Source organism: Haliotis asinina, chromosome 15 (genome assembly GCF_037392515.1).
Source record: "Haliotis asinina isolate JCU_RB_2024 chromosome 15, JCU_Hal_asi_v2, whole genome shotgun sequence".
Lineage (NCBI taxonomy): Eukaryota > Metazoa > Mollusca > Gastropoda > Lepetellida > Haliotidae > Haliotis > Haliotis asinina.
Window position 1 is genome coordinate 249537 of NC_090294.1, and position 12052 is coordinate 261588.

The following is a 12052-nucleotide window of genomic DNA, read 5'->3' on the forward strand; positions in this document are numbered from 1 at the left end:
ACAAGACAGTGACTCTAACTGAACAGCAGGAGACACATTTCCACAAAGGAACACACAAGACAGTGACTCTAACTGAACAGCAGGACACACATTTCCGTAAAGGAACACACAAGACAGTGACTCTAGCTGAACAGCAGAAGACACATTTCCGCAAAGGAACACACAAGACAGTGACTCTAACTGAACAGCAGGAGACACATTTCCACAAAGGAACACACAAGACAGTGACTCTAGCTGAACAGCAGGAGACACATTTCCGCAAAGGAACACACAAGACAGTGACTCTAACTGAACAGCAGGAGACACATTTCCACAAAGGAACACACAAGACAGTGACTCTAACTGAACAGCAGGAGACACATTTCCGCAAAGGAACACACAAGACAGTGACTCTAACTGAACAGCAGGAGACACATTTCCACAAAGGAACACACAAGACAGTGACTCTAACTGAACAGCAGGAGACACATTTCCGCAAAGGAACACACAAGACAGTGACTCTAACTGAACAGCAGGAGACACATTTCCACAAAGGAACACACAAGACAGTGACTCTAACTGAACAGCAGGACACACATGTCCAGGAAGAAAGGTTTGGGCACAAAGTGGGTTCATGCCAATTCCTTTTTCTCTTTTTCAGTGTGTGCAGTGTTCTACTGTGACAGACTTTCAATCAAGCAATTACAAAAGGAATTGTTGAATAACACAGTCTAGTTGATGATGTTCCTTGTGAGGGGAAGGGCAACAGGCAGATATCAAAACGTCATGTACATCACCTGTCACATGTCACGTGGTTATGAAATGCAGATAAAATGCCGTGTCAACATGTGCAAAAGGCCATAACGGCAACCCATGGCTATCTGTTGGGACACAGTCTGTAGTAGGGACAGCTTGGTCCATGGTTGTCTCTTGGCGTAACGTATCTGGATACAACTGGGACGTTTACCACCTGTCCTCGCTGTTTACTCGAGCACGACAACATTTCGCTTATATATCTCTCCTGGATTATCTCTGAGCAGGTAGGTACACATTTGTGGAGTAGTGTCCGTTATATCTGTCCGGGCGTCTGTAATTAGTAGCAGTAGCAGTAGTAGTGGAGGTGGTAGTAGTAGTAGTAGTAGCAGCAGCAGCAGCAGTAGTAGTAGTAGCAGTAGTAGTATGGCAACAGTGTATTTCTTGCTGAAAGTATACAGTTCAGTTGTATCAGGGATTGATTTATTGTTCAGACGGAAAACTTAAGACATTTCCAGGATGTCTAAAATCACAGACACATATGATTTGCAAATCGTCGATCTTGATATGTTCTCTCATATTTGTCTTTGTCGTTCATCTGGTGATGCATACAGTTTTGTTCACGCATGCCTGCAGGCATTAAAAGGCGGACATAGTTAAACAAGGAAACTGGTGTCACGTGGTCGTTGTGAGACTCAAGTTCCGTAGAAATAACCTCCGTGGTATGCCCAAGAAATCCCGCAGAAAGCCAACAGCTACCCCGTAGAAAGTCAGTAACTACCCTGTAGAAAGCCAGTAGCTACCCCGAGGAAAGCCAGTAGCTACCCTCTAGAAAGCCAGTAGCTACCCCGTAGAAACCCTGTAGCTACCCCGAAGAAAGCCAGTAGCTAGCCCATAGAAACCTATAGCTACCCTGTAGGAAGCCAATAGCTATGTACTATTTAAATACATATATGGACATGTTACCGCAATAAGGTGATGTGCCGTCGTTTCGCGGGTTAAACACTTCAGCAGTAGAACGCGCATTAGACATCTAGAATATTAGACATAAACAGTTTTAGTAGATCAAACATGGCGGACAAGATGCCACCTATTGCTACCTTGAGGAAGATAACACAAGAGTCATGCGCCGTACAGATACCTGTTTCATGTACGGTGTGGCCCGTGAAGGTCGCGGGGTAGAATAGGCCTTCAGCAACCCATGCTTGCCATAAAAGGTGACTATGCTTGTCATAAGAGGCGACCAACGGGATCGGGTGGTCAGGCTCGCTGACTTGGTTGACACATGTCATCGGCTCCGAATTGCGCAGATCGATGTTCATGTTGTTGATCACTGGACTGTCTGGTCCAGACTCGATTATTTCCAGACCGCCGCCATGTAGCTGGAATATTGCTGAGTGTGGCGTAAAACTAAACTCACTTACTCATGTACGGTGTGGTCATCTATGACACTACAGTCACGTGATGCACTTATACATCTATGCAACATTGTTGTCTTGTTATCGCGGAGGCTCTACATAGCAATCTGTCGTCAACTGAAGCTGCATATAGCTGTTAGTATCAAAGGTGAAGTAAGCCACAGTGAAATATCATACACGTGTCATCTTCCCTAACAGTGTCATCATCTATATCTACATAAACATGTATCTGTGTTCGTTATGGCGAAGATGAATGTCACCTGTGATTTGTGATGCCAAACTAGACCTTAAAAAGAAAACACGCCCAAGACCTGAACCCGAGGAAAATCAAGACTTGCTTCATTTAGGGCTAAAGCATTGCAGTGAGGGCTGGGCAGTAGAGAAAGATAATGTCGTCATGGACTGTGAGACAGACTAATGCTGGCCTCATATGATATTACATAATGGAGAAACTCACTGGTCTGTGATTATTTCTGTAACTGCCGGTATTGCTGCGACTAGCTGCGAATTGATGCGGCTTTAAGCATTATTTTTCTTATTCTCACTAACGTAATTATATTTCTCAGCTTCCAGACACTTACATATTTCCACTTACATTGGATATTCACAATTTCGTTTGTTAAATTATGCAGGACATGTTGAGGATTTTATGCACGTAGGAGATTGTAACAACGGGAGCGGACTTATATACACTACCCTACACTTCGTGAATGTAAATTACATACTTAGTATTTTCAAGCCATGTCATAAATTTGTTAACTGCTACTTGGGCAATGAAAAACATGAAAGAAGCATGACCACTGCACTACCAGCATGCGCATGCGCATTGACCTTGTGATAATAAGCATGCGCAACGTCAACGTCTAAAACGCGAGAACGCGAGAAAAGGAAATGTCGCATTCTCGTGTTCTCACGATTTCGTGTTTTTGTGGCCTTATTTGACAAGTCGAGATTGCGAGATTGCGAGATTTGACAGCATGTTTAAAAGTCGCATTCTCGTGTCGTCGACGTTTGACAAAAACTTGATCTGTACCAAAAACACGAGAATGCGAGATCGCGAGAACGCGAGATTTTGGCCAACTCTCGCGTTCTCGCATTCTCGCACTTTTGACATTTTAAGCTTGCTTCCAAAGGTCGAGATCGCGAGAATGCGAGATCGCGAGAATGTCCCTTACAGTATTCCATAATACACCGATTAAGAAAACAGGATATTCCACAGAAATATCTGTGTCACCTTTCTGGGAAGAAATATGTGCATGTAAAATTAGCCCTTCTCTTAAAGAACGATTAAACTAACTCCATTGTTCTCTTTCTCTTTTAACTGTTACGTATTGTCAACGTGTTGAAATTCTTTCATTTTGGTCAAATAGTGAAAAACATTTGACGAGTGAAATAGTGTTGAATTTTTTCAACTATTTAACCAAAATGAAGGAATTTTAACACGTTCACTGTCACCAGATTAACGGCGTCTGTTTTGACGCGTTAGATGAACCCGGGGAATACTGGATGTCGAAAGCGCTAGCCTTCAAAACGAGAACAGCATATTCAGTTGGAACTGCATTCATCCTGAACGTGCCTCGTTTTAAAGGAACCTGACTTTTGCCAACAAAGGTGTCTAACAACAATGGGAAGCTTTTGCTTTCTTTTGAAGCGGCTTTTCGACAAGAGCCGCCTATCGCTGTGAGAGTGTCTGCATGACAGGTTTCGAGAGTAGCGTCACTGACTTATGAAGCCGGCTTCTACTCATGTCAAGTGTATTTGCTGAAACAGGCCGGTGGGTTCCTAGCTGTACGTACAAACGTATATAGCAGAAATGTGATGATTGAAATAACTATTTAACCAAAATGAAAAAATTAACACGTTGACAGTATGAAAGACTTGTGGTTAGCCTTAAGCGGAACGCCAGTTTGTTTCTTTAAAAACGCGTAGATGATTAATACCGAACCATTAGAAAGGTGTCGGGTGATGGTGTCACCATGCACAGACTTCCACGGGACCCGTCACTTCGTGCGAAATATGTTGATTGTGAGTGCGGAGCAGCTTTGCGGAAGCCTGTAGGTATTAAATCATGTGTTTGGACACCTACCTCGCTTCCAAGATAGAAGATGCTATTTTGATGTGTTTCCATCGAGGTAAAACATCAAAACTACTTACTCGTATAAGAAAAGCCAGATTTATGGATGTCAACTTCTTTATTGCGGAAAACACGTTTCGGAGCATATGCTTGCTCCTTCATCAGGTCAGTGGGGGTATATATACAGAAGCGCCACAAAGAAAATATGTTTAACAATGTTGAAGACTAAATAGTATAATATAGAGATGAGGCCAGTAATGCACTAAAACAACATGGCAATTGGCTTGATGGAATACAGCACGAATAAGAAGCCAGTGGTGTATAGGAGAAAACATGCCTCCTCGGTTTTGGTAGACAATGTGAAACCGGAGGCGGACGGATTTCCCGACCCCGATGGTTTTACATTGTCTACCAAAACCGAGGAGAAGTGTTTTCTCTAACGTATATACCGTCAATGATGGGTAATTACAAAAATGAATGCAGATGATCATTTAATGAAACCACATTACAAAAACGAAAGCGCGCGTAAAACCAATTTAAGTAGATAATTTAACGTCACCACCTCCGTCGGGTCGGCGGCCGTGCGGTAGAACTCATGTATTATTTGAATGTTGATGTTCATATAACGTTAGGAAAACTAAAACCTGGGAAACGGTCTTACTAACGAAAAGTAAAACCTGGGAAGAGGTCTTTCTAGCGAAAAGTAAAACCTGTTCCTCCAAAACAAAAACAGGAGATGACCTAATATATAGTGAGAAGCACACTTTAGGTTTATATACACTAAAACAACATGAGGGGGCCAGTGACACACTAAAACAACATGAGGGGGCCAGTGACACACTAAAACAACATGAGGGGGCCAGTGACACACTAACACAACATGAGGAGGCCAGTGATGCACTAAAACGAGGAGGCCAGTGATGCACTAAAACATGAGGAGGCCAGTGATGCACTAAAACGAGGAGGCCAGTGATGCACTAAAACAACATGAGGAGGCCAGTGATGCACTAAAACATGAGGAGGCCAGTGATGCACTAATACAACATGAGGAGGCCAGTGATGCACTAAAACATGAGGAGGCCAGTGATGCACTAAAACGAGGAGGCCAGTGATGCACTAAAACGAAGAGGCCAGTGATGCACTAATACATCATGAGGAGGCCAGTGATGCACTAATACAACATGAGGAGGCCAGTGATGCACTAAAACGAGGAGGCCAGTGATGCACTAAAACAACATGAGGAGGCCAGTGATGCACTAAAACAACATGAGGAGGCCAGCGATGCACTAATACAACATGAGGAGGCCAGTGATGCACTAATACAACATGAGGAGGCCAGTGATGCACTAATACAACATGAGGAGGCCAGTGATGCACTAAAACATGAGGAGGCCATTGATGCACTAAAACGAGGAGGCCAGTGATGCACTAATACAACATGAGGAGGCCAGTGATGCACTAATACATCATGAGGAGGCCAGTGATGCACTAATACAACATGAGGAGGCCAGTGATGCACTAAAACATGAGGAGGTCAGTGATGCACTAAAACGAGGAGGCCAGTGATGCACTAAAACAACATGAGGAGGCCAGTAATGCACTAATACAACAAATTGAGGCCAGTGATGCACTAATACAGCATGAGGAGGCCAGTGATGCACTAATACAACATGAGGAGGCCATTGATGCACTAAAATAACATAGTAATGATGGGGGTACAGAATGACGAAAATGGTGTGGAGGCCAGTATGCACACTGCAGACAATGCAAACATGGCGGGGGAAGAACATAGGATGGGGAGTGTGTCCCAAGCACATGGTTGATGGATTCCTTGATCACGGTTGATGGCTAGCGGTTGTCTCCGTATGTCTGTGGCTTCCTGAAGCTTCCGTTGGCGTCAGTTGTTGCTGGTGCGTGGTGGACAGGACTTGGGTGGCTTCCAATCTGGTGGCATGGTCCTTGTTCTTGAGGACATGTCATGATATGGAAGACTTCAGATCGAGCTTGTTGACGGAGACTTTATGTTCCTTGAGTCTTGTGTTGAGAGGTCGTAACGTTTCCCCGATGCACGTTTGTCCACAACTACACGGAATCTGGTAGATGCATTCTCTTGGGTTGGGGTTAGCAGCGCTGGATCCTCTGTCGTTGGCTCCGAGAAGATTTTTTCAGAGTCTTGCCACTTGAGTGAGTGAGTTTAGTTTTACGCCGCACCCAGCAATATTCTAGCTACATGGCGGCGGAGTGGAAATAATCGAATCTGGACCAGACAATCCAGTGATCAACAACATGAACATCGATCTGCGCAATTCGGAACCGATGACATGTGTCAACCAAGTCAGCGAGCCTGACCACCCGATCCCGTTGGTCGCCTCTTATGACAAGCATAGTCACCTTTTATGGCAAGCATGGGTTGCTGAAGGCCTATTCTACCCCGGGACCTTCACGGGTCCTGCCCCTTGAGAATGTGACGTCAATGATGGCTTGGTTCTTGATGAGACTTGAGATCTTGTGGCTGATGGGTCCAATGTAAAGAATTGTTTGTAGAGCCTCTGTTTATATACCCCGCTTGGTACTCCCACCGTTCACCTGATGAAGAAGGAAGCATACACTCCGAAACGTTGTGTTATCCACAATAAAGAAGTTGACGTCCATGACTCTAGCTTTTCTTATGTTTTCCACTTCTAAATGCAATTCAAAGATTTACTTACTAGTAAATGATTGATAACCGAAAGGATTTTCTAAATAGCATATATTCACAGAATTGCAGATGTTTGTGACAGTGCTCGTGGCGTCACGGTTTAAATTCATTTTGAGAATCAATTAAATTATGGGTTGTTTTCATCAACTAAAAATATCAAACTACTTCCTACTTAAATATGTTTTCCACATCCACATCCACATCCACCCACGCCCAAGCCCACACCTAAACCCACATCCACCCACACCGTAATCCACATCCACACCCACCCACCACTATCCACTGACACCCACATCCGCCCACGACTACCCGATCCCCCCACACCTTAACCCACATTCCCCCACCACCCACTCTCAAATCACCCACATCCACTCCAACACCCACACTTACACCCACATCCACCCACACCTATACCTACATCTGCACTACACCCACATCCAAGCACACCTATACACACATCCACACTTAAACCGACATCCACAACCACAACTTCAACCACAACCACAACCACATGCACATCCACCAACCCACACCTACACCTACACCCACATCCACATCTATATCGAAAACCACATCCACACCAACATCCACATCCACCAGCACCTATACCCACGTCCACATCAACACCCACACCCCCATCCACATCCATATTCATATTCATATCCATATCCACACTCACATTCACATCCACACCCACACTAATCCCTATCTACATCCACCCACATCAACATCCACACCCACACCTTTACCCACATCCACATCCACTCACACCCCAATCCACTCACACCCACACCCACACTCACGTCCACCCACACCTGTACCTACACCCCCATCCATATCCACACTCACATTCACATCCACACCCACACTTACATCCACATCCACCCACATCCACACCCACACCTAATCCCTCATCCACATCCACCCACATCAACATATACCCACACGTATACACATATCCACATCCACACTCACATCCACCCACACCTTTACCCACACCCACGTCCACACCTATACCCTCATCCACATCCACACTCACATCCACCCACCGCTGTACCCATATCCACATCCACACACATCCATCGCATCCACATTTACCCCCACACACAATCGCATCCACATTTACCCCCACACACAATCGCATCCACATTTACCCACACACACAATCGCATCCACATTTACCCACACACACAATCGCATTCATATCCACATCCACACCTCCACACCCATCCACACCCACATGCACATCCACCAACACGCACATCCACATACACATTCCCCCACCCCTATACCCACATCCACATCCACCCACCCCTATACCCACACCCACATTAACCCATACCCACATCCACATCCACACATACCCACATCCACATCCATGTCCACACGCCTACCCCTATCCACACTGAAACCACACCCACGTCCACGTCGACATTCACTTCCATTTCCACATCCATTTCCACATCCATTTCCACATCCACCTGACAATTTATTGCAATCTCATAAGGATATCTCATAATCATATCAGTCACTGCAGTTCCGGAAGTTGAACCAGCGTGAACATCGGCACACAGGGTCTGAACTGCTGTTGAATCTCGGCACACAGGGTCTGAACTGCTGTTGAACATCGGCACACAAGGTCTGAACTGCTGTGTAAACTGAGGCGAGATACTACATCAGAGGCCGGCAGAACGACACAAGACGAAGTTTCAAATGTATCGGGGGAGTTGTATCCAGTATTCACAAATGGTTACAATGTTAAAGAAAGAGAAAGTTAATTTTAGGGCAACCTTTTCAAACCAGTAGGACAGTCAAAGCATTTTGTACACACACCATCACTGCATATTACTCATGCTCAATAAATTCAACATGGAACGTTTTCGTCTGTAATAAATATGCATGTGAGCCCGTGCACTCGTCAGTGGTCTACCATGGACTGATCATGTATGCGCACGCATGCTTTCAGAAAAACTTTTGGTCTGTAGATTTTCTTCGTAGTACATCTTCAAGTGTATGTTCACGTCTATGGCAACATGGTTGATGTTTGAATTCATTTCGACTTACGCAAATACTCATACCCCATTGTTTCAGACGCTGCAATGACATACTCATTGTTGTGTACAGTTAGTCTGCTTCTGTCTGCACGTTCAGCGTATGCATATACTAAAGGGGCACCGGGAAGAGCATGCGCAGACATGATGCCGCATCACCATCATGCTCCCGCCCAAACAACAGACTCGCCCTTTGTGGTGCTGCTTGACAAACGCACGTACAGTCCAGGGGAGACTGTGGAAGGTAGGATGCGATCATTTAACCACCTCTGGCACTGCTTGCAATATTTCAAACGCATCTAGTAGCGAACAAAAAAACTGAAAAACTGGCATCGCACGTTGGGTTTGGAAATTAGTAATGCAATGATTTTGGAGAATTAAATTAAATTCAAATAGTTTTGTTCGCTAGTTTAGTGCTCAAATCCAACCGTTTTATACTCGCCTCAACTCAAACCCTAGATCTGATAGATCTACAGCCCCAACCCTGTACAGGATGGCCCCACCTTGTCATGTGTCCGAGATACACCACTACCTTTGAGGTGGCAGGTCATCTGGGCCGGGTATCGGAACATACATTCAGGGTTCGGGGCGTTACATACAGTAGATTGGCATCAGCCCCGGTTGCAGGGTTCCGGGCGTTACATACAGTAGACTGGCATCAGCCCCGGTAGCAGGGTTCGGGGCGTTACATACAGTAGACTGGCATCACCCCGGCAGCAATGCGTTTGAGTGACGCCATGCAGGCATGACTCGGAGAATCGGGCGGGAGTCGTCACAGAGAAAAGGTGTCTTCCAAGTGTGTTCGAAAGGTCGACATTGTTGGTGGCAGAAATTTGATGGTGTAATGACATTGGGTATTCACACAAGTGTGATAAGGCACAGGCAAACTATAGCGCAAATGGGTTGCGCCTCATAGAGAAAATGACCAGTCTTCTTACATGCGAGCGAAGCGAGCAAGATTTGGCAACGTACATTCCTCGCTTCGCCATCAAAAGTAAGCACCCATTTCTTCACTGGGTTGTGCTGTCACATTTCCAACCCCATGTTGAACCATTACTAACGCGAAATATTTTTATTCATCGTTTTAAGCGCAACTCGTGGTAAATCAGATCGTTCTTCGCCTCCATTCCCCCTTCCAGCTTTCGGTTCAACGGAGTGAAGGAACAGGAGGACAATGTTCTACATGGAATACTTACAGTTACCTCCCCTGCTTTATTCTCTCATTGCGCCAGAATTGTTTTTATGTAGAATAAATGTTACAAAAATTCTACCAATATCGATGACAGATAAGACAAATAAACACTAACACATTCATGATAAAATTAGGCAATATGGTATGTCTTTCTCATTTCTGCTTATTCTTGTTTTCTCACTCCGTTCAATCGGAAGCTGGCAGGGGTAATGGAGGTGAAGAACGATCTGAATACCACGAGTTGCGCTTAAAATGGTGAATGAAACATATTTCACGTGAGTAATTACTAAACATGGGGTAAGAAATGTGAGAGCCAAGTAAGGAAATTGAGTGTACCTTTGATGGTTGCCAACCTTTGCTCGCTTCGCTCGTACGTAAGAAGACTTGTCATATTCTCTGTGCTGCGCAACCCCATTTGCGCTACAGTTTGCTTGTGGATAAGGATATGCCTCAAATCCTTATGAGGGAATAACATTCTTACATTCTTGCCATAATCAGCAAAACATTAAGTTGAAGTTGTGATTTTGAAGAGTCATCGTTTATTATCTCATTATTTCAAGTTAAGTTGCCTTTCTTGGAGGACTTGTTTAAAGGAACAGAAACTCACTCGGTCACTACTGTCTACAGTGACTCTTGAGGGACGGTGTGGGGAGCAGTTCGTTGGGTTTCTGCTGCAGGCACGCAGAGCTGACCCGGCCTACAACACCTCTGAGTACATCGGCAGCTTCACCCAAACAGCAACGACATTACCTGTGTGCGAAAACGGGGACGGGGTAAGTGAGTAAGTTTAATACCTTAAAGAGTGTCGTCATAACTCACACGACGATGAAGTCTCCTGGATGACCTGTGTGGGGAATACGCGTCAAAGCTTCTGTATCTATCATGGTGTATCAACGAATTGCAACATGTCAGCCTTTTACACTCAGTTGTTCATGTAAGTGATAATATCATTATGTCAACAAGACCAACCAATAAATGACTATATCATGACTTTTTTCATAAAGATGCAATTAACAGAAACAAAATCACTGCTTACTCACAAGACAGTTCTGCTAATAGCAAGTCCAGTCAGCAAGTTCAGAAACAAATCGGAAACGTGTTGATGAATCACTGTCAAGTAGTGTTCGAATAGGGGAACGCCTCCTGTTACTCCAGGTGACACCATCACAGGTGCATGCCTAACAAACAGCTTGGCTTATTCTTTCAGCTCTTACACAATCACTATATAATTCTGAACCCAGTGGATTCAGGACCTGGATTTCGAGGAGGCCTCCCCGAGCGACTGCTTTTCATACTCAAGTATTTTAGGATGACTGGAGGTGTATTCTGCCAACCGATTTCTGTTAGAAGAGAAATAATCACTTTAGTCATTTGGATTTCTACTTGTCTCTGAACCTTTTGCTGAACTGGAAGATTGTCATCCGAAACCTGATCACACAATACCGACCTCATCAAACTCACCTCTTTCACATATCCAGTGCTTTATTACACTCGGTGCCTGCCATAAAAAGGCGATTATGCTTGTCGGAAGAGGCGACTAACGGGACCGGGTGGTCAGGCTTGCTGACTTGGTTGACACATGTCATCGATTCCCCACTGCGCAGATCGATGCTCATGGTGTTGATCACTGGACTGTCTGGTCCAGACTCGATTATTTCCAGACCGCCGCCATATAGCTGGAATATTGCTGAATGCGGCGTAAAACTAAACTCACTCACTCACTATTACTCTCTGAGATTTTACACTTCCGCGCTGTAACATTATTTGTACCATGACATGGCGGAGGTCTCTTTGATGTTGCCCATGTTGTAACCTGCTAGTTACTACATGGTGTCGCCATACTGATTCTCATTGGATGATGCTTGCTCCGCCGAAACTATGACGTCA

The 12052-nt window shown here is 44.8% G+C and overlaps 1 protein-coding gene across 1 annotated transcript in view; it reads left to right on the forward strand.

Moving 5' to 3' along the window:
- The first annotated feature begins 665 nt into the window (after window positions 1-665).
- Window positions 666-12052, forward strand: part of LOC137265554 (putative ferric-chelate reductase 1) — a 43981-nt gene continuing 32594 nt past the window's right edge. Inside the window, exons 1-3 of the mRNA XM_067800970.1 lie at window positions 666-1019; window positions 9014-9217; window positions 10793-10938. Of these exons, the coding sequence (XP_067657071.1) occupies window positions 9022-9217; window positions 10793-10938 (342 nt within the window). The 5' untranslated portion in view covers window positions 666-1019; window positions 9014-9021. The remainder of the gene's footprint in view (window positions 1020-9013; window positions 9218-10792; window positions 10939-12052) is intronic.